General features: G+C 41.1%; 7 protein-coding genes across 10 annotated transcripts in view; 4 read left to right on the top strand and 3 right to left on the bottom strand.

The window, feature by feature from the left end:
- Window positions 1-22,588, bottom strand: part of LOC124310854 (tyrosine-protein phosphatase 99A-like) — a 691,797-nt gene that overhangs the window by 229,901 nt on the left and 439,308 nt on the right. The gene's annotated exons all lie outside the window — the stretch shown is intronic.
- Window positions 261-4,293, top strand: LOC124311381. 2 transcript variants are annotated; one of them, XR_006909804.1, is made up of 3 exons: window positions 261-1,400; window positions 1,498-3,104; window positions 3,210-4,293. XR_006909804.1 is itself a non-coding variant. In XM_046775854.1 (2 exons), exons 1-2 carry the CDS (start codon window positions 875-877, stop codon window positions 1,683-1,685), a joined length of 714 nt encoding a protein of 237 aa, XP_046631810.1. In that variant the 5' UTR covers window positions 261-874; the 3' UTR covers window positions 1,686-4,293. The 2 variants fall into 2 exon arrangements, 1 of the variants encoding a protein (XP_046631810.1); XM_046775854.1 differs by having other exon boundaries at window positions 1,498-4,293.
- Window positions 7,906-10,069, top strand: LOC124311272. Of its 2 annotated transcripts, XR_006909780.1 has the most exons (3): window positions 7,906-9,015; window positions 9,106-9,737; window positions 9,831-10,069. XR_006909780.1 is itself a non-coding variant. In XM_046775703.1 (2 exons), the coding sequence occupies exons 1-2, from the start codon at window positions 8,560-8,562 to the stop codon at window positions 9,685-9,687; spliced, it is 1,038 nt and encodes a 345-aa protein (XP_046631659.1). In that variant the 5' UTR covers window positions 7,907-8,559; the 3' UTR covers window positions 9,688-10,069. The 2 variants fall into 2 exon arrangements, 1 of the variants encoding a protein (XP_046631659.1); XM_046775703.1 differs by having other exon boundaries at window positions 7,907-9,015; window positions 9,106-10,069.
- LOC124311432 (ATP-dependent RNA helicase glh-2-like) lies at window positions 10,828-12,739 on the top strand. 2 transcript variants are annotated; one of them, XM_046775925.1, is made up of 3 exons: window positions 10,828-11,905; window positions 12,038-12,284; window positions 12,377-12,739. In XM_046775925.1, the coding sequence occupies exons 1-3, from the start codon at window positions 11,867-11,869 to the stop codon at window positions 12,649-12,651; spliced, it is 561 nt and encodes a 186-aa protein (XP_046631881.1). In that variant the 5' UTR covers window positions 10,828-11,866; the 3' UTR covers window positions 12,652-12,739. The 2 variants fall into 2 exon arrangements, with proteins under 2 accessions (XP_046631881.1, XP_046631880.1); XM_046775924.1 differs by having other exon boundaries at window positions 10,830-11,905; window positions 12,038-12,305.
- LOC124311387 (ribulose-phosphate 3-epimerase-like) lies at window positions 12,738-13,703 on the bottom strand. The gene has a single exon (XM_046775860.1). It carries the CDS (start codon window positions 13,546-13,548, stop codon window positions 12,853-12,855), a length of 696 nt encoding a protein of 231 aa, XP_046631816.1. The 5' UTR covers window positions 13,549-13,703; the 3' UTR covers window positions 12,738-12,852.
- LOC124310982 (vesicle-fusing ATPase 1-like) lies at window positions 14,256-20,305 on the bottom strand. The gene is made up of 15 exons (XM_046775196.1): window positions 20,032-20,305; window positions 18,746-18,834; window positions 18,104-18,322; window positions 17,104-17,249; window positions 16,815-16,956; window positions 16,604-16,746; window positions 16,331-16,530; window positions 16,034-16,258; window positions 15,832-15,942; window positions 15,577-15,765; window positions 15,377-15,503; window positions 15,147-15,304; window positions 14,896-15,080; window positions 14,664-14,822; window positions 14,256-14,596 (listed from the first exon to the last, which is right to left on the bottom strand). The coding sequence occupies exons 1-15, from the start codon at window positions 20,038-20,040 to the stop codon at window positions 14,470-14,472; spliced, it is 2,229 nt and encodes a 742-aa protein (XP_046631152.1). The 5' UTR covers window positions 20,041-20,305; the 3' UTR covers window positions 14,256-14,469.
- Window positions 20,559-22,548, top strand: LOC124311198 (pollen-specific leucine-rich repeat extensin-like protein 2). The gene is made up of 7 exons (XM_046775577.1): window positions 20,559-20,723; window positions 20,823-21,068; window positions 21,128-21,373; window positions 21,437-21,558; window positions 21,626-21,816; window positions 21,879-22,067; window positions 22,142-22,548. Exons 1-7 carry the CDS (start codon window positions 20,717-20,719, stop codon window positions 22,416-22,418), a joined length of 1,278 nt encoding a protein of 425 aa, XP_046631533.1. The 5' UTR covers window positions 20,559-20,716; the 3' UTR covers window positions 22,419-22,548.

Genomic DNA, 22,588 nt, shown 5'->3' with positions numbered 1-22,588 from the left:
TCGATTCTTGATGAATTATTCGCCCATTAATTTCTACACAATCGGGCGATCTTGTAAATGAAAAAAAGCTTTGTTCCGTACACACACTTAAAACAATAGAGCAATCATGCAAAAGATCAATTAGCGCACGAGAACACGACCCCAATTTAAAGAGTCAATTCACAGGAAATTGTCAAATTGGAAACACTATAGGGGGGGAAATAAGCGATTACAGCAAGCAATCGTTCAAGCCCAAAAGAGGAAGAAGACCATAAAAGTAGAATTAATGAAACAAATCCATCCAACGAACAACAATGTTGCGCAGTAAATTTGAATAATATTCTATTTCACTAAACGAAAAAGCAAAATTTAGAAAAATTACACTTTTACTGTCCTCGCATTGCTGTGTCACATTTTACGGCATTGATCGCAGGACTAATATAGAGTCCTATAAAAATAACATCATCTACACTCAACGCTATACCAATAATCCAACCTGCACGCCATCGCTCCAGAAAAGTCGCGCAATATCTTGTGACAACTGACATCTAGTGCATTATTTCACGAACGAAACCCATTATCCTCTGCCCTGTACTATTTTATGTCGAACTTATTTGGCTAAAAGCCACTCAATTTTTCGATAAAGTACAACATGTAGGCTATTTATTAGTCTTTTTAATAGTAGCCGCCTATTTAAAAAAATAAGTTCGTAAACTTCGGTCAGAACGGAGTACGGTAGGTTATTGGGGATTCCTGCCGTTTAGGCGGGTTCGAGTGGTGCGAGTTTTGGGTTTAGTCGTTTTAGAGCAAGCCTTCCCCTAGCCTCACTGTAATTCTCCTCCAACGAAATACCCGTAAACTAAAGAAAACATCGAGCATCACGATTCAGACAAAGATGTCTCTCGTGTGTTACAACTGCCAGGCGGAGATTGACCAGAATAGTAAAAATCGTCAGAGTTTCCTCAGCCGAACGAACACTTTTAGCACGTCGGGAGAGTCGGAAGAGCCATCTTTCAGCGACAACGGTGAAGGAACTGATCTCGTCACCAAGATTCCAGAGGTAGTCATCAACACCAATGGTAAGGGATGTGGAGTTTCCTCAATGGAGTTTCCCCGGAAAATGGGAGAAAGCCACAACAGTCCCGCATCTGAAATTTGGCGAAAGTTCGTCCAGACCACCACAGGTCATGGTTTCGCCAGAATGGTCGACACCAACGAACATTGGCATTTGAGAGCCTTTTGGATGATAGTTGTCGTCCTGCTGGGCGCTGGACTGTTGACCTCCGTCTCTATGATCAGCTACGAATCTTTAGTGGTGCGAGGATTGCAACGCGAGTTTATCGTTCAATATAACAACACCATGAACCTTCCCGACATCCACATATGCGATACATCCCTCTTCAGTCTTTCGGCACTCGAATGTAAACCTTAATATCATCTCTTCCGTTTTTTTTTTTTTTTTAAATAGCGAACGTGTTGCAATTAATTGAGATTGTCTTTTTGATTTGTACTTTCTAGCCATGGGCTTCAACAAGACCATGGGTAGCTATTTGGCGTTGACACTCTCCCCAATGTTGGCTTCCCGTTCGCTGAGAAAAGACAAAAAGAAACGACAGCAACTGGAAAGCCTTTACCGTCGCTTAATGGCCAACAAAACAATTCACGAAGTCTACGAGAAAGCTACCCTCAAGTATGAAAAGCCTTGATATCGGTGCAGAGAGTGAAAAATTAATTATGTCAAGCCAAACATTTTCAGATGCGAAAATATCATCCTGGGATGCACTCATGATGTAACCTCTTACAACAGCGTTCAGTGTTGCCACAAAATCTTTGGCAACCGAATCTACGTCACCGACTTGGCTACGATGTGCGTCTCCACCGCTAAGCAGCAGCCGCTGGAAGAGATATTTGCGTCGCAAGTTTACGGACTGACAGTTTATCTCAAGACGAATACTCGCGATCGATTCGGTAATACACCCAGTTACCTAGGGAACGTCCTAAAAATAAAAGACGCGACAAATGTCTTTGTTGTACATTTTCTCCGCCTGCTGATGTATTGTCTCTCTATCCCTTGTCGAGAACACAGAGTTCGATTCGACTATCGTAAATAGCAACGTTGCATCCCGACGTGGCCTACTTTATGCCGTGTCCGATCCGATTACGGCCGTCAATCCCATTATTTCAGCAGCCGGTCACTATATGGCACCAGGTGAACCGGAACAAACTTAAGCGATTTTCTACGTGACCTATATATATATAAATAATAACGGATGAATCTATTTGTCTCAAACTGTCTTACAGGAAAGTGGGCGGGTGTTTCCATCTCGTTCACTCGGGTACGCTATAGCACACTGATGATCAAAAATTTCTTTGAAAATTTGACAAATCGTATCTATTTTTCTACATTGTGTCGGGGAATTTATATAGACAGATAACTCGGAATTGCAAACGGGAATCTTATCCCCTTACTCTTGCGTACCATCTGGAGCCACTAGTCATGCACACTTGGTGCCCGCCTATGACGTCTACAGCGAGAGGAATTGCATTTTCGCCTCGGCTCGAATTGTGTTGGAAAGGAAATTCAACTGCACCATTTTCCGTTTTCGTAGAACCCATCACCACCACGGTAAGGCATAGGCTATACAAAAGGAGACAATAAGCGTAATGAACGACGACGACATTCACTGACTGATGCAATTTAGATACACCCTGTTGCGATCCTGATATTATGATTGGAGCCTATTCAGTTGCCCTGGCTCAGAAAATTAAGAAGCAATCAGCTGGTAAGAAAAATATATGCTCTTGATGGTAAATGCCGCTAGTGCAATTCACAAGACAGTTGATGGGTACTTCTCGCGGTAATTTGAGAACGACCCGGGAAAATTTTAAATGTCAGCAAAATTTTAGAAGTTTCTATACGATTTCAGGTTGCCCGATTGACTGCGTCGTGAACGATTACCATTTGTATTCAACGCCATCGCAGCTCTATTTGGGCGATCAGGACGAATTTTTCGAAGGAGAAAAGCACGGAGACGAAATTGTGCACAGTGCTATTCATTTCTTCTACCCGTCTTTCAGTTACACGGTGATCAAGAATCATCCCCAACGTCTTCTCAAATGGCTCGGTATATAATATTACTAGACGTCCTTTTACATCACACGCATCACACGAATGTTGTTTGTTATACGACTTGGGAGATCACCTAATAAAACTTCTGTTTGTTTGACAGGTGACGTAGGCAGCAATATGAGTCTCTATTTGGGGGCCAGTTTTGTAACTCTGTTGGAATTTATCGTTCTCATCTTGCGCTGCGCTAAAAGGTGGGCGACGCAAATTCAATAGTAGCTAGCTTTGACACTTCGTGTCGTCATAACATGTACTGTAGTCAACAAAATGAATCCGCAAAAGCAGTCGCATTTTAACAAGCGAGCGATTCACGCGTAGCCTAATGCTTTTTACTTGATTGAATTAAACAGACTCCATCCCCACACGCGATCTCTCCAACATTAAATATGATTAAACAATTCTCTAGTTCTAAAAATAATTCTATTTCTGACTTTGAAACAATTTTTTGATTTAAAAAGGATGACGACGATCGATTCCCCGCAAGAGCGCCACGATTCTATAAAAGTAGAGAGAAAGAAGTGTCATAGAAACTTGGGATAGCAGCCGTTCCCACTCTACTCTTTTCTTCTTTTAAAATACAGCGCTTCTATTAGGAGACTATATATAACTCCAGCACGAGCCTGTCGAAAACTAACCCCATATTTACGAACAGCGCGGGCAAGAACTCTTACGAACAATACGCATTTGTAGCAATTCAAGTAGAAGATGGAGTGGAGTGCGTTTCGCGATCGAACCTCAATCACTCTTACTTCAACAGGGCTCCAAAGTATCGGATAGCGATGGTTAGCACACAGGGCCAGACTATTCCTGGAAGGGATTAAAACGAGATAAGGGAGAAAAATATATCTTGACGGTGCCCCCAAGACTCTTTGGCGTTACACAAAAGACTATTAATTCCCATTAGTTGGTCATTTCTTGTGACCCTACGATGTGTAGTACTAACGTGAAATCTGCGGTGCTAATTCCGTTTCTGAATAAAAAATTTCAAAAAGTTACTCATTCCGAGTTGTTGTTATTGATCAAACTGGCGCAGAAAAGCTGTTAACATGAGTTACACATTCATGTGGCCAGCAGATGTAGCAAAAGGTTGGCATTAGCAAGTTGTTAGACGAGGTGGTGTGGCAGGTCCCTCTTGGTCATAAAAATTTTCTAGTTGAAATTACTTTAGTGTACAAAGTTTAAGTATTTTCAAATTTGATTGTTTACCCAAACAAAGTTGTTCAAAACAAAACAAGCCTGATCTGCAGTCACTCTTACAACTGAGTTATTTAATGAAGCCTGATTGAGTAAACGAAAACTGCAAGAGGAAAACCGCCTAGCTCAGTCAACCACCTAGCTCAGGAATAATCCTAAGTACTCAGTACCATGTCACGATTAATAATTGTAATATGTAACGATTGAATTTAAAGTTTACCAACAGGCAACGCTGTGAGGTTTTAAAAAAAATAGGGTCTGATCTGCAGTCGTTCTACAAATGAGATATTTAATGAACCCTAACTGAAAAACAAAAAAGGCAAGGACAAAAACAAAACAGTTTCAGTCAACGGCATAGCTCGTCAGGAATGATCGTACTCCGTAATACATAACGATTTAAAATCACCGCCACCAAATAGTCCAAAAGGAAGAATGAAGATAAGTTTTTCCTACCTTTAAGCCTGGGAAATACAGCCAGGCATCCAAAAATCCTCCGAGAAATGTTGAATCCATTGATCAGAAGGGATAGGTAGGGGGTCCTCGTGAATACACCCACATTCACATGGGCGTACACGAGGACATTTAAAGAAAGGGAAGAAGACATCCTTTTCTCGAGTGACACCGGACGTTTCTCCAATTGAAGGGGATGCTGTTTATCTAAATAAGAAATTGAACAATGAGTCACGAAAACATAAAAAGCAAGCAAAAGTTGGAAATAAGACAGTAGTAAACCAGGGGTATACCCTAATTTTTAATAAACAGGAGAATTTAAGGTTTCCATTTAATACACTGCAATTATGCAAGTCATGCACCATGTAAATATGTGGCAGGTCACAGAAAAAAAAGTAATGAAAATCATTACCCAAGCAATGACACAGAGATTGTTGGTGATGATGATGTCAGGTCATTACCGGCACAAGCAAAACTTGCATTTCTTGTTGCTATGGTGGCTGGCTCAGGCCTCAAATTTGCACAAAGGATGAAAGATTACATAGTGCAAAGAAACTGCCATGCATTGATAGCTTACATAATGAATGCTGTAGTCAGGCACTAACATTTCAAATATTTGCAACAGGTTTTAACTGTTCTATTTAAGCTCTCATAATCAATTAATCATTCCATATATACTTATATAGTCTTAATTTAATTTACCTGAGAAACAGCATACCATGGAAACAGCATGGAGTATGTATTAAGGTATGCGTTAAAGAGACGCGACCAGAGTTCACACGACGACCAAATTTTTGTCATCTTATTAGTTGCCCATTTTTCGTGCAGTCACGTACGACGTTTCGAAAAAAAATGATTTCTTTGTAATCTTTAATTTTGTCTCTTTTCGAAACTGTAAAACAAAACGAAAGGAAGCAGACGACGCTAATCTTCTAATTAGCCATCTATTGATTGAAATCGATAGCAACGATTAAAAATTGACCCCTCCCCTAAATCCCAGCCGCTTAAAAACGATCAAAGCTCGGTTTTCTCATTCTCTGAACGAATCGGGATCATTTTAGGATAAAAGAGTTCGTTTCAACAAGTTACACTAAGCCCTTACCCTTTATACCACAGTCAAGTTAATAGCAAAAATTTGCACGAAGATGATTACTTTGACTGAAACCGCCACAATAAGACCCTTCACGACCCTCTTGGAAGCCAAAAGGGAATAAAACCATTTTCGTGATGAAAATGGTAGCCATCTGAAAGCGCGGGACGAAGCTCAATGACCCAACATTGAAATCACTTTTGGTCCGCTTTTTCATTCAACGTTTTGCCAATATGCCATGCATGAGCTCGCGGGAGATGGTTATTTGAATATATCAAGCTCTCGAATAAGCCCAGTAGAAATGGCCCCAAATATACAGCTGAATAAATGTACGGTACTCAGTGCTCCCGCGCGGAAATAACGTTTCGGTACGGCTGTATACATTCCTTACATTTACTGTAGTTCATACAAATCACTCTTCATCTGTTGATGAAAGTTACGGTATAGAAGGCGCGGGAGTCTTATATAGCTACGGGGCTTCCGAGTTCGTTGATGATCTATCCCGCACCGCCCAGTGCAGTATTACACATCCTTCTTAGTCTCGCACGAATGCTGCACTGCTACTTATTCTCTTGATTTGGCAATAAAATGGCAGTGCCGACAGTTAATCAACGTTCGGCGTAGTATAAACGTTAATGGCAGAATCCATACAAGCGAGAACATAAAGAGCGTCGTTGAAGCGTGACTGATAAATAAAAAAGGACGCACTAGGATGGAGCAAAAACTATGAAGGTTCTCATCAAGGAGAACGTCCTTCATTTCGTACGGACATGAAGCATTTGGGCAGATATAAAGCGCGTGGCTCTTATCTCGTCTTCATTATAACTCCAAATGTAGACTCATCACAGATGTTTTCGCATGCAATTTCCCAGCTGAATTTCCAAGTCCTAAATTGTGAAACGTATTTGAATTCCAAATGGTAGACACTAGAATACGGTCGATAAGAGAAAGAAAATACAACTATGAGGAGGAACGAGACGGAGCGACACTTAATTGCAATAACACACTACGACGACAGATAATATTTTCGTAGAATTATATTGACCAAACATCGTGACGAATTATTGCGCGCCATGTTTCACGTCAAAACGACGCCGGATAGGCTGGAAAGGCGTTCACACTCCGATACTGTCGTCGTGAATGATTGAATGTAAATATACGAAAGGCGCAGCCTATACCCACGGGTATAGACTTATCCGCCTGAGAGAACAGAGCCGGTGTCGACATAGTGTGTAGCTTGATATAGTGATCTCATTTACACTTTATCAGATTTTTCGAATCGACTGGAATTAATACCACAGGTCTAAATCAATATTAATCAACATCATATTAAAAATATAAAATATAATAAAATACAGCTCAAAAAGAAAAAGGGAAAAATATGGGATCATTGCCAGCTCCAACTTTTTAAAAGTAAGATCCGCAGTATACCAGCAGCCAGCAGCACTGTGCATTTGATTACTGCTGATCGGAATGTATGCCCGTTCGTGACGTCTATTGTGGTTTATACGATTAAATTAGCTGCCCACATCGTCGCTATCCGCTTATAGCAGGTCTTACGCCAAGTCTTGGGTACGACGGTCCTGTGCACAGGAGAAAAAAATTCCGGAATGCTTTTATCAAGGACTGCGCAGGCGGATTCATAATGTCGAGGATGAAAGGGAAAAGATTCCAAGCGCGACGCTTTCAGACATTCCATATCGTGGCATTAATTACAGGACAGTCGGTTCTGATAATTGCATTTCATTTTACTCGTATACTAAGCTGCGGTTATTGCCCTATACGCGTTATTCGTACACACAAAAAATCGGACGCGGAATGCAAGGACAATGGCTGAATTGTTCACTGAAGCTCTACCGGAAGTCCCTTGTTTGGGGTTCAAAATGTCGACGAGATGGACATTTTACTACAGTGTAGGTAATTTCACAACTTTAATCAATTCGGCTTCATCTTTCCAGTGGCCTTTTGATGGCGATGATCAATGCAGGGTATGTGTAAGCCCTCTTATGGAGCTCACGGGAGGACTTGACGGTCTTTTGCTGGAATCTCTTTGACTGCCGATTGTGAATTTCTCATTAATTCCGTGGATTCAGCTCCGAGCTTTCTTTCTAGATCTATCGATCCCTATTTTTTTTTTTTCGTTCATCAAATGAGATGACTGAATTTTCTTTTTGTTTTCCTATTCACATTCTAGAAAACTCATTTTATTATTCCTCTCGTGGGGCTTTGGATGATTCCCAGTCCAGGCTTGTCTCCGTTTCTTTGGGCGCCTGCGTCACTCTGCTCCTGCAACTTTTACCGTCGGTTAAGAAACGCATAAATAGTCGATGGATGCCTGACTCGCTCCGTACTCTTCGTTTCCAGCTGGTCGCATGCTATAAGCTTAAGCCAGACTTTTCGTTGATAATGCAAGTGCTTCGCTATTGAGAGCCACGCGCATTGTGCACGTAGGGAGCAGCGGCGAGTCAGCGCGGATGTTGTTGTTCTTCTTGCTCCGGAAAACACTCTCTCGAAAAAGTAACAACAAAATCCTCCAACAGGATCAGTTCAGAAGAGTCTGAGTGAAGCGCAAATACACAGGTGGGGAAGATTGGAAGGGGGGAAACAAATCCGATCCATAAGAACAGGAACCACCCTGACATAGGGGCGATGAATGTAACCGACGTCATTCGGCCGGGGTAGTTTTGCGCCGACGCCAACAACCAACCCAACAACAGCGATGACGTCGTCGGTATCTGTCAGCGAGCACCAGCCTCCGACGGTGCCCTTGTTCCTTCAGCAGCAGCAGCAGCAGCAGCAGCACACTCGCCGCCATATTGGACGCCCCATTCGTGTTTGGCCGTTCGCGATGGAGTGTCTTGCAGAAACCGAGGCCGAGACGGAGCAGACAGCCGAAACGACGACCGGACACTTGGGAAATTGTGAAGGCGTAACGGCGGCCGTCGTTACGTCGTCGCCGCAGCCGACCGTAAGCGCCAACAAGAAAGACACTCACATCAAACAAGCAGGTGCCAACAGCCAAAGTAGAAAGCAGTCGCTGGACGGAACCAAGAAAATTGTCGAAGCCGAATCCGTGGGCTGCACTCCATTCTTCGGTGTCAAGCACTACCTGAACAATTTTTACGGCATCACCGATGGCGATACTGACGCCAAAATAGTGCGCATCATCGAACCTGTAAGTCCAATTTCATTTTAGAATTATTTCCTATTCCATAAATCGCTGGGCTCAAATTGCTGATACTTTCTATTTACCGACAATGTACAGGAGGACGAAGATGATTACTTCGCTATAATGACGGCCGGGGCCGGCCAGAGTAAAAGCGAAGTCGAATGTTGGCACGTACATCGTCGATGCTTCGCCTGGTCATTCAGCGTCGGAACACTGGTTGTCCTGTTGGGCGTGACATGTCTCCTCTTGGGTTTCCTGCTGCCTCGGCACTCGGCGCTCGTCAGCCAGATGGAGGACAATGACGTCAAGATGTGGATGTCGGCCCACTCCACCAACAGCGAACCGTCCATCTCCTCGCTCAACATCATTGATCGCCAGGCTATCGAGCACAACAACGTGTTAGACACACTGAAAATGGGCGGCGGGATCGCCACTTGCTTCGGCTGTTTCTTGCTCCTCATGACTCTCATCTTTCCGCCCGGTAGTCATCCGTCGAAGTGGGCCGACGAGGGAGAGACGTCACAAATCAGTCAAATTAATCAGGCTCTCAAAAATTGTCTACTCTCGGTCCATTCGAAAAACCATCCAACCTTCTTCTACTCCGGGCTGGTCGCATCGACTACTAATGAGAAAATACCCGTTTTCCAGCAACTTCAGTCCGTTCAGCCCAAAGATTAGTCGAAAAGTCTGAGCCCACTGATCCTTAAAATTTATCAAAACACATCAAGGTATACATACTATACTACCGCAGAAGGCATTGAAGAAATTCTCGTTTGATTTCGTGGCTAACAATCAGCATATTGTCCCCGTCGAAATATCAGGTCGTGAAGAATGCAGACCCAGCATTGAATACGTTTTCCCGTAAACTGTCGCCGTTCAATGTTCTACACACATATAAAATTATACAAAAAATAAATAGACATATGATTAATTATTATTAATTCTATACAGTTATACATGTTTGACGAATATAATTTACAATAGATACTCGTGTGCACAGTGCAGTATATACATATAATGAAGTGAACCGGAGAGAAATATACAGAGCATGGAATAACAAGGGTGCGCCAAATGTTGGTAACATTAGCCTTTGCCATTAGCAAAAATTGTGATCGATCGATCAGGCATGGAATACAATATCGGACAAGAGAATAAAAGGATAAAAGGATATGGCTGGTGCAATGGCTAGTACGTACGGTATTTGATACCTTTTTTTATTAATTCGGCGATGCGCTTATATAATGCCAGTAGTGCGTAAATACGGAGCGGCCAACCATATGGGCCGCAGACTACTGCTACACCGTATATTGCTGCGTAATTGTGTGTATGCACGAAAACGCCAGTGAATACAACAGCAACAGCAGCAGCAGCAGCAGCCGTCGCCGTGCGCTCGATCGTCAAAGGGGCCATTGAATTGTGACGCGTATACAAAAAAGCATTGACGTCATCGCTGCGAGCCGGTCAATAAAACTTCGCCAATTACACGGGACTTGGATACACCTCGACATTTTCAGCAACAAGACAGAAGGCGCTGTGAATTCGGAAAGGACCCATCATAACGGATTCAAACGCTGGAGGATATCATCGATTGAAATTCAACATCGGCCGACCCAACGCAGTAATGATGAGACGCAGTAGGGAGGAGGGAACAAGGTCATAATGCATGGGCGTAGCAACAACAGCGAAAGGGATCGATAGATTCTCGATAGCGAGCATCAATGTCCCCTGCTTCCTCTCTTGTAATGAGAACAGCTGTTAATGCTCTTAGAGCACAACGCCCGCCCTGTTAGTGGAGATACTTAAGTTATTCACAGGACTTGATGCAAGGTTGTACATTTAAAAAGTCAAACTACAGTTGTGGACACACAAGTTCAACTCAAAACCTAATGGAACGCATATCTCTGTATCTAGCTCAAAAGTCGGAGTGGTTAGTAACAGGGGATGAAGTTGGGCGAGATATTACTAGATATAAAAGAGCGAAAAAAAAAAGGAATATGATTTCAGTTTTCGTAGTCGCTGTAAAATGGTATAAAGGTTGAAATGACATTCGCGTAAGGACTTATCATGTGAACACGAGCACAAGCCATATTTCTAAACCAGGATGAACCGGATGAAGGAGAAAAGCTATTCAGGACAACCGATCAATCGTGTTTGTGCGATGTCAGTCCATTAGGGACGAAAGGACCTCCATTGTAGATTGAAGGAGCGTTCTCAGGTGAACTAACGCAAGAAAAGAAAAATGCCGAGTCAAAGAATTATCTTAGGCCCGATCGCTAGGGATTCGCAAGGATCAATTTGGACAAGTAGAAAAAAAAACCGCAATCTGGGATATTTTTAGCACTTCACTTTGTAAACAAATGGGTTGATTCCTTATTAATAATGAGATAAGAAAACCTAAATTGAGATGCATGAATTATTTCGAACTCTGCACGGTTTGGACGGAGACTTGCGAAAACTTTCGAAACAAGACGTTTTTTTCCCCCTTGGCAAGTAACTCTAATTCATTTTCTGTCTGAAGAAAACATGGTTAAATCACAAGGTCGTTAAATGTTCCTTAGGGACATCTTGTTGGCCTTAACATTTGGAGGATAAAAATTGGGGCTAGGCTTAGTTAAGACGGACAGGTTCAAACTTGGAACCTTGACATTTGCCGGGGTTTTTCCAAACAACTTGACTAAATCTCTCAACTTCTTTAGACTGACAAACAAAAACATATACCCCCTCTTCAATTAACGTTCACCCTCCCTCCCCTACACGTCCTTGGCAAGTCCTTCCTCTTTACCTGAGCGGACAAGAGTTGCACACAGTATAAATTTGTCAAGTGGCCCTCCTAAATTCATTTGTCGTCTCAGTCAACATGGGTCAAGGAGTGCTTCCAGTCATACCAAGTGCAAAGGTTAGTCCAGCGTTTTTTCTAAAACATAGTTCATGCTAATTCTTGTAAATATACTTATTTTAAATTAATTGATAACCTATACGCATGAAATAGTGCAGACATTTTAAATTAGTATCGATTTCCTGGTTACAGATGAGTTTACTGCTGATTTGGGCTCTTACCTTTACGGTCATTTCGGCTAGACCACAGTTCTTTCCGTCCGAATCGGTCGTAGAAGATGAAATCGAAGGAAGGCATTTTATTCATAATCATCGTCGTCATCCTTATAATCAAGGGCGGCCATTCATAGGACAACGTCCCTTTGGAGGTAACTTCGATTCTTTTGGCGGTACACCCAATGGTGGCTTGTTCTCATCCGGAGCTGGAAATTTCGGACCAAATGGACAGTTTTTCGGATCAAGTAAGGAAAACTGAAAAATTTAATAAAAAAGAAAATTAACTATTACATTCATCATTATTGAATTTTACCAGACATGGGCGGTGGATCAGCGACTGGTGTTGGAATTGCAAATTCAGGAGGATTATTTGGTGGATCTTCGGCGGCTGGCTTTGGATCGGCAAGTGCAGGAAACGGCGGAGGTTCAGCGATAGGTTTTGGATCAGCTAATGCAGGAAACGGTGGAGCACAAGCTACTGGAATCGGAATCGCCCAAGCACCACTTGGTGGCTTTGGGATGGGTGTTGGCCTGGCAGTTGTTACACCCTTTGGAAATATAGCACAAGGGCAAGGATTTTCTACAGGCTAATAAAAACATTATTAAGATAAAATAACCTGTGTCTAACCTGTGTCAACCTTGATGAGAATATTGATTTAATAAATTACTGAAGCAACAATGTTTTACACATTGTATTTGATGTGCAAACATAACATATACAACCCAATGACAAAGAATTCGTAACTCTAAAACATCCATTCACCTATGTTGAATTGAATCATAATAAGTTATTCAGCGCTCAAGCTGGGATTTTTGAATTGCATTCTCCACTGAGTTTCTGAGAAGGGCAATAACTTGGGAAGGATCTGTTGCCCCAGTAATTGCTGTTCCAGAAACAATCATGTTTGCACCTGCCTCAGCTACAACATCAATAGTGCTGGGTCCGATTCCACCATCGACTTCAATATCCAAATCAGGAAAGTTTGTTCTCAGGTACTGGACCTTGCTCATCATATCTTCCATGAATCTCTGACCTCCAAATCCTGGTTCAACAGTCATGATCAATACAACATCAAACAGATCTGAGTATGGCAGGATTGTTTCTACAGGTGTTCCAGGCTTTAGACCAACGCCAACTCTCATGCCAGATTCTTGAATTTTTCTGCACAATGCGGGAATGTCTTCACAGGCTTCAACATGGAATGTATACTGGTTTGCTCCAGCATCGGCCATACTTTCAACCCACTTCTCGGGATGCTGCACCATCATGTGCATGTCAAAGTAAACATCTGGCATTTTTGGCCTCAGACACTTAACAATTGGATGACCAAAAGTGAGGTTAGGGACGAAATGTCCATCCATGACGTCCAAATGCAAATAATCAGCTCCGCTGTGTATCATTCTGCGACACTCGTCGGCTAGGCATGACAAATCGGCACACAGAATAGACGGCCCAATCTTGCAACAAGGATGAGTATGCCCTGACATCTTGGCGGTAAAAACTTGGTGATAGCGTGTTTCTTCAACAAAATGCAATGTTCTAATGACTTAGGACAGTAACAATTTCTACTGACTTGAGCTACTTTTACTCTACCATTATCGGTTCTAGTTCTACGGTTTTAACCGCAGACGACTCTAAGCAAATAACCTTGAAAACAAACACTGATGCCATCTATCTATTAAAAGAGTACAAACTAGCGATTGGCGGTTTATTTAATGTTACAAATTAAATTTGGATCCTTGGCCTCTTTTTTCGCATAGCTCTTCAACCATTGCGAAAATTCAGACTTTTGCGCGTTTAAATTCGTGTAGAATCTGTTGAATTGTCAAATTCGTGCGTTAGTTAACGCACGAATAGCGTAACTATTGAACAGTTTTAAAAATAACTACACAACGGAATCTACTGAATTTTTTTTTGCCAACCTACTAATTGCATATACTTATTTTTAATTTTAATTTTTCCTAGGAAATTGAGTAGATCTGTTTCATGACTCTAAACCCACAAATTTGAAATTAATCCAGCCCGATATAAGTGAATGAATGATGAAATGTAATGAGAAAGTTCTTCCATAACACGTACAGCAATATTAAAGCACAAACATCGTTACAAAGTCGCCCAAGCGTCAGATTCAGAGGATGATTGCAGAGAAATGGAGGTTGGTTGCAGACCAAATACCAAACTGATAGAACTGACATGACACATAAATAATTTATTGCTGCTAATGAACAGGAATTTATAAGACTGGAAAACAGATATCTTTACCAAACAGTGAAAACTGGGTAGTAAAGCATTGAAATCGCTTCTTTTTCACTACCAAAGAAACTCCCATCACAACAGAGAACATTTATTTCTGTAAGAAGTATATTTTAAAAACGGCGAGGAAAAAGAGAAAGCGAAATTGTTTTAATCTAAGCGCCTAATTCCAAAAAATTTTCCACCTCCAACTGTGTTAGGAAATCAAAAACGCGGCGCTCTTCATCGAAATGTTTGGCCATTTCAATCATTCCCAGAAGTTTTTTGATTCCGATAAAAAGCCTTTAAAATAAGGACAATAAGCATTTTAGGTAAATTACAGTAGTCAACTAAGTTCAATTTGCATTACCTTCTATTTGCAACTTTTCGCGCAATAGCAGCGATCTGACTCTTGGAAAATGCGTCTGTCTCTTCCAAAACCGCAATTAGTTGCTCACACGTTGAAATGTTAGGAACACGAAGGACAGCAGTGAAAGTGGAAAGCATTTCCATCTCTTCCAAGACTTGTCTAAAAGTAAATGTTAATAAAATAATGGCGTCAGACATTTAATCCTTCTTATTCTTGTGATGAATATTCTAACCTGCGACTGGTCGTGCAAAACACGAGTAACTTTCGTCCTTTAGGGGGCTGCTTTGTAAGCAAAACCAGCAGGGCTTGAAGGACAACATTGGAATAACGGGGACCAATCGCACCATAGTCGAGCAGTCGCTCGATGTTATCAACTAGAATACAACTCAATTCTGAGCGGTAAGCATCGTCGAAAAACTAAACCAAGGAGAAAACATGAAAGTGATGCTGTTATTACTTAGTAATAGTTTTGAATTATTTTACTTTGCGGATTTGTAGACACTTGGCTGATTCAGAGAAGCCAACCATGTCGTCCGGGCTGCAGATTTTGATGAACGGAAAGTCGGAATTTTTAGCCAACTGAGCAGCGAGTGCTGTTTTGCCTGCATTCGGTGGACCCTCCACCAGTACGGAAACCAAGCCTAATCGCAAACAAAAATGTTTTATAAATAAAAGAAAGAGAAAGAATTTGAAGAAAAAGTAATCGAAATTACCAAAACCACTTCGCGCCTGTTGTGTCAGAATGACTCCGTACTCCAACAAACTCCTGATTGGCTCTCCCCAGTTGATTATTCCACGAGTGATGTACAATTCCAACGCTTCCGAGCTGGTACCAAACGCCTATAAATGAATGACGTAAAAAGAGGTCACGACAATTGAAAGAAATGAATCAGAATATACCGTGAAGACTTACAGGTTTGATATCAGTTTCAAGAGCGTGAAGAAAATCTCCACGATCGACCATAAGCTTTTCACCGGCTTCAGGGTCAACTTCCACTTTGTTTGACGCTTTGATCAACCGATTCAACGCTGTCGACTGAGCGGCACGAACCAACCCTTCAATCTCTGCTCCACTAAAATTCTTCGTCAACACTGCCAATTCCTGCCAATAAATAAATTAACAATTGGTCTGGAAACAGTAAGCCTTACTTTTTTATATATATAGTACCTGCAGGTCAACATCTGAAGCTATCTTCTTGTTATCTCGCATGCGCGCAGTATGGATTTTCAGAATTTGGGCTCGACCCGTTTCGCTCGGCAATCCAATTTCCATTTGAACCTAAAGAATCCAAGACACGAAATATTTGATCGTGAGAACATGCAGGTGTTCTAGACGAAATGTTAGATGGGAAAACGGTTAATTAGCTTACTTCCATGCGGCCAGGTCGTAAAAGGGCTTCATCAATCATGTCCCTTCTGTTTGTCATACCAATTACGAGAATGTTGTTCAGTTGTTCCACGCCATCGATTTTTGCCAAAAGCTGGTTTACAACGGTATCATGAACGCCCGACGCTCCGGCCACTGAGCCACGAGATTTGCAAATGGCATCGATTTCGTCAAAAATAATGATGTGGAGACCGCTGTTGGGACCCAACTAGAATAAAGGGAGAACAACATTTTTATTTCACTAACTGCATTTGAAAAGGGCTGTCTCATGAGGACTTACTCGTTTTTCCTCTTCTTCGGCCTCGGCAAAAAGTCGCCGAACATTAGCCTCAGATTCACCGACGTATTTATCCAAGATTTGTGGACCGTTTACAATCTTGGGCTCACGGGCGTTCAACATTTTTCCAATTTGGCGCGCCATCAGAGTTTTTCCGGTTCCGGGCGGGCCGTAAAGAAGAATACCTTTGACGTGCTTGCAACCTACGGAGCAGTAAATCCACATGAAATTCATATAAAGTACCCAGATAAATTTCCATGAATAGTGACATCTTACCAAGCTGCTCCACGATCTCGGGTGGGAAAACACGGGAGGCGAACGCTCGACGGAAAATGGCGTTGAATTCCGTGTCCAAACCACCAACTCCCATGTTTTGAAAATCCCAATCAGGATTGATGATGGAATGATGGACCGTCTTACTAATGAGCAAAAGTTTGGAAAATCATTAAAGTTCATAGCAATTCAGCACGGCGTGCGTTTTTCATACCCCTTCGACTTTCCAACTAAATTGACTGAGGATCCTTCTGATTTATCAAAGACAATCATCGTATTGGGAAAGCATTGACCGATGCGGACCTTACGAGACTTAATTTCCTTGGCGCCAGAACGCATTGCGTTAATATCCGCTCCTGAAAAAAAGAAACAAAAAAGAAAACGACCAAAATATGACGGCAGAATAAGTATTGATCGACCAGTCTGTCTTAATCATTATATGCATCAGCTCGTGTGTTATACGGTACACGCAGTTGGAGCTGCACACTAGAATTTGAACTTACCCTCCAGTTCCTTGACAATTAATATAAGAAGTTTTTTCTCTTGGAATTGAAAAACAAGCTGCTGTCCAACGGAGAAACTTTGGTGATGAAACTGAGCCAAAAACTCACGCGCCATAGCATCGCTATCGTAGGGCTCGAGCGTTGTGCTAAAAATAACACAATAATATTAGAATGTTTTATAGGACGTTATAAAGCCAATGGCAAAGTAAGAGAGTGCGAACACGGAAAATAACCGCGTGATACAGAAAGTTTGCATGTTTCGTTTTAATGGGATATTTTCTAACTGGTTAGTAGGTATGTAACGAGTCATGCCATCGCAACTTCACCATTCAACAAAGACGCCCGAAGGCATATTTCAACAAAAAGATCGACGGGTTAGACTATGAGTTTACTACTGTACTACTATTTCCACTGCGTCTCAGTGTTAGTAAAATCCGGAGGGAGAGGAAAGGGCTGGCATGTCATTTTCATGCTACTCATTCGATATTCGATCTGACAGAGCTTGGATAATCAACAGACACCAGGGAATAGCAACCCATCATAGGATTGTATACCTCGGTTAGATTTTAAAATTAGATAGAACTATGGTAAATCCTCTAGCGCATTCAAAAGCATAGTACAAGAATACAAGTGATGAGATGAATACTGTAACATGAATCAATTTCCATCCAGGATTCACGATAAAAGGAGCTAATAGTATTCCTTCAAAGCGCACAAAAAGGGAGGACATGATTTCTTTATGGGGTGTTTTTAATGGTCGATAAAGAAAATCAATACATGTGGCAAAAAGTGAGAATCGCAACTGTAAGAGATTAGATAAGCCCCCGTCATCTAGTTTACCACCGATCAATAAGTAAGAGAGGTATACGTGCAGCAATGCCTACACTGCAGGGTTCGATGCCCATTTGATCAGTTTGACATGCAACGTTCTAGGGACCCATGGCAAGGCATGCACTTTCATTCTAACTTATGGGTCTAGGCCTCTAGGCTGTTGACTCACCTTTTCTTTTGAAGGAAATCCACCTCGAGGACAATATTAGCTAGGGTGTGTTGGTTGGTATCGAATTGAAATGGGCGAACGTCGATGTCTTGTAGAAGAGAAAGAGTTGCCCACTTGCGCTGAAGCAAACTGAACCCAATGGTTGACGGAGGAACATCCCGATGGCTCTTGACGGTGAAGACAAAACACTGTCCCGGCGAAGTGCTCACTTCGACATGCCTAAAACAATAAAATCACATAGATGAAAGACTATTTATTTATTTTAATGTATTCCATTCAATTCATATGCCTAACAACCCAAAACTATTTCTAATATTATACAGGTGAGGCGCGTTTCCCCTTGTGTTCCCATCGGAACATTTTGCCGTTCGAAAGGATCCCAAAGATTGCCCCCCTTGATCCCTGCGCCGATACATGCCTTTCGGTTCTGAAGTGGATCAATAAATGGATCACAAATAAACAACCATTAATTGAGCAACCAATCGATCTAATTTGGCAAATTACGGTTGTCCTGTGCGGGAACAGTTTTACTGCAGAGTACATCAAATCCCATTCCCCTAAAATCTTTATCTATTATATTATTTATTACTGGATTATCTGAAAAAAAAAAAAAAATACTAAAATAAAATAAAGAATACTGACTTGACGGAATCGTTGAAGTCCTGAGGATTTACCACGGCGCAGTTCGTGAGGGAAAGCTCGTCCGTAGGGCATTTTCCCGCTTTCATCCTCTGCAATAAAGAATAAAAATGATACAGCAATTGAATGATGTCAATTGAAAGTGTCGCCTAGTAATTCTGCTTCAATTGCTCAGAATGGAAAAATGCAGTGCCAACAAGAGCGGCCATTGCAGCCTTTCATCGATCGATGGATCGATATCTTGGCTTCCTCGTTGCAAACTAAGAGAAAACGGGTCGCGGCTCTATTGTCACCTAAACCCATACTCGAGCTCATGGTCTGAGAACTCGGCTTCCTGTCTTTTAAACTTCGCAGTAGGTGTTTGGTAGCTAATATAATTTATTGTTTACCACCTGCTCCTATACAGACAACGGCACGAGTCAAAAACAAATGCAAGCATGAGTTTTGTCTCCTCTTTATTAAGTTTTTAGTAATAAATAATCGTAAAAATCAGCTTTCCCAAATCAACGACGATTTTTTTGTTTGTGGGGGGGGGGGGGGGGGTTAATCTAAATCGGTTCAATAACATGGTTAATTTTGATACAGCGACGATACAATGAATTAACAACGATTGCTTAGTGCTATTCTTGCTCACTGTTTCTCACACGCAATATATCCTGCCACGTAGTGCGAGCTCAGGAAAGTAAAAGTAAACTTCAGTGACGCCCATTCTTGGGCACTTTTTCTAAGGTTACAGTCGTATCGCAACAAACTCATCACAGATAAACACGAACTCAATAAATCAAGAATTAAACTAAACGAACTCGTTAAGTTAAAATTTATATCTCTTATCGAAGAGGTCAATTTTGCATTAGCTTTTAAAAAATAAGTTAAGAAATGAACCGATAAACAAATCTCAGTAAAATTTATAAATTAAGTATAAAACTACTGCTAACACTACAGTTATACAGTTTAATCCTATGTGTTTTTTAAACTCTGCTTTCCGTAACAATCTCCAGAAGCATTCACCAGCATGAATGATAGTAAACAATGAAAAAATATAAATGCAATATAACAAAGCGAGCAGGTGTAGCAATCTTAAATGTTATACAAACAGACACTCCCATTGTTTACGTAACTGATTTTCTGTTTAGCAATATTTCTTCCTGCAATATCATTAAAAAAACGTTGTTTGTTTTCATATTCATTTCACAGTGTTTTGGTAATAAGGTTCAGGAAAAAGGTTACCAAAAACACATCATTTTCCCCCGTATTTTTTAGAACTATAAACAGAAAATAAAAATGTTTACCATGTTCATCCTTGCAGTTCTAACTTGGAGGAATGGCAAAACAAATAAATCACCACTTTCTTGTCACTGTCAGAAATGCACTTGTACTCAACTAAGAGACAAAACAAGTACTCCACGAATTTCACGAAAAGCGTCTGATCTAAAGATTTTGTCTCTGGTAGTGTTTCTCTGCGCAAAAGCGAGAACTGCTGCTCGTCTTTTAGAACTTGCTGTCGCAGAAAACCGAAACCTGTCTCTGTCATCAAAAGAAAAGGTTCGTTCCAAGTTCGTCTGCTCCGATATGTCGTCATGCTGTTGCGTAATGTCATCTACTGATAGTGTTTCAAACTAAATCCGATTATGACTTAAGTTTTCGGATTCTTGATAGAATATAATAATTACAATTTATTGTTTTTAATTAAATAAAATTAAAGTAAAATATAAGTATATAACTGAAGAAACTCTGAAGTTTGAAAGGTTTTTTAAAATTTCCGTTAAATTGGATTACCTATCATCTGGTGGCCATCTTTCGAACTTGATATCATGGTCTGAAGTCTGATTTCAAAAAAGTAGATTTCAGAATTCGACGATTTCGATAAAGTTCATCATTGTCATCACAATTTAACTGCTGCTTTCGTGCAAGGGTCGAACATACTGGTTTTAGTGTTTTTTTTTACATGGTGTAGTAAACTAATAAATAACTGTGATGTCGGGTAAGTGAACGACTTATCTTTTGACTGTGCAATCATTGATTTAAAAGACATGGTTAACAGTTTTTTAATGGATTTCGTATTTCTTTTCCGTTTTTCCAGGCATTCCTGTTGATACATTAGTAGAGATTGATAATTCCTATGACAGATTCTCTTCACTACCTTATTTTCGACCTTCAGAGTTTACACAACAGGATGATGACCCTTTTGAGCTATGTTCTATGCAACATAAGCATTCCAAGCCAAGACAAGGCATAGATCTTGGGCTCGAACTTGGACTTGCTTTAGAGAAATCTATCAAATTACGATCCCAATCTCAGCATCAAGACTCCCCATCCTTGTCAGCAGGTGGTTAAAGCAACAAAATGCATAGAAGCTTTATTACTTAATTTTATATTGATACACAGGGACACCAGTAAACTCAAATCAAACTGATTTAGGAATTTTAATTAATTTCGATGATAGCCCAGACAAAAAAATTCTACCTGGACAGGATAAAAACACTTGTGAACATCAAAATGTCAAAGATTCTGTTTTTACCCACACTGCTTCTAATCCATTTGAACTTGCTTGGGATGTTATTGAACAGGAAGCTCTGAATTTGGCTGATCACATTCAATATGACAAAGAAAAGACCATCAGTCCTCGAAAAAGTAAATCTCTTGTTTATTAAAACAGTATATTTCTTAAGATTCCTAATTTCTGTTTCATTTTAGTGGTGGATTTGGCAATGAAGTTATCCCCAGACTCGATGCTACTTTCACCTCGTAGTGACGCAAGGGATGAGGAGATTTTGATCCATAGTAGCCCTGAATTAGAAATGAAGAAAACGCCTAGAGTAATCAACTGTATATTTTTTTTTCCATTGCTGACCAATATTCATCTTTTAAAAAATTATTTATTAGTTTACCAAAGCTTCACAGCAGACTAGAGGAAGGATGAGTGTTGGATCCAGCCCTGGTTTGTCCAACAGGTCTTATGCAACTCCCTTACGGACTCGCCCGTCACTTGCTGTTAATCCTAGTCCACTACGAAGAAACATCAGAGAACCTATGACGTCACCTGCCAAAAGTGCACCACAGAGAGCCACATTCAAGTGATTTGACACATTTAATTCAAATTTTTTCCTCGCGATAAGTGGGCCGCTTTATTTTGAAGGACTCCGTTATTAAGGTCTTCTTCCGCGACAGCTCCTAATAATTACGGGCCACCTCCCAAAGCCCCTTTATTTCCAAAGACTGGTGCTATGAAAGCCGTTCATCAGCAACAGCAGCAGGTCCCTCCGCCTCCTGCCCCTATGAGGGTTCCGCCAAAGCAACCAGTGAATGCACCTGCTCCACCCCGACGGTATTGTTTTTATATGTCTTTGAAATATAACTAACCTCTACTTATCGTGCCAAAAAAAAAATTTACTTTTCCAGCTCGTTGGTACCTTCAGCGCCAACACCTAGTCTGACATTTCAATCAAAATTGCGAGCTCCATTGAGTCGCTCTGAATCGGATGCACTGAACCAATTGCCCACTAATAAGGCTCCCGAATTTCAGCGTCAAGGCTCTGTGCGTCTTGGAACCAAAAGGGTGTCGGTGAGCCACCCGCCGTCTTCCGCCCCTGGCAGCAGTAGTAGCAGCTCCCATTCAAATCGTCTTGCTCCTTTGACTCGAACTAAAACCAAAGGACGCGAGAATGTTGAATCGTGATTGTATAATCGTTAGAATTCCTTGTTTGATTTATGTGGTGCTGGGTAATATTCTTTTAAATTTATGGAGTTTTCTATCTATTCTTAAAACAATCAAATACACGGGTTACATTACTCTTGTTTTAACAACACTAATGTTTCGTTTCGATTTCTTGGTTAATAGCGAATCCC

Source organism: Daphnia pulicaria, chromosome 8 (assembly GCF_021234035.1).
Source record: "Daphnia pulicaria isolate SC F1-1A chromosome 8, SC_F0-13Bv2, whole genome shotgun sequence".
In the NCBI taxonomy this organism is placed as follows: domain Eukaryota; kingdom Metazoa; phylum Arthropoda; class Branchiopoda; order Diplostraca; family Daphniidae; genus Daphnia; species Daphnia pulicaria.
The sequence above is the reverse complement of the archived record's forward strand: the minus strand, read 5'-3'. Positions and strand labels throughout refer to the sequence as shown.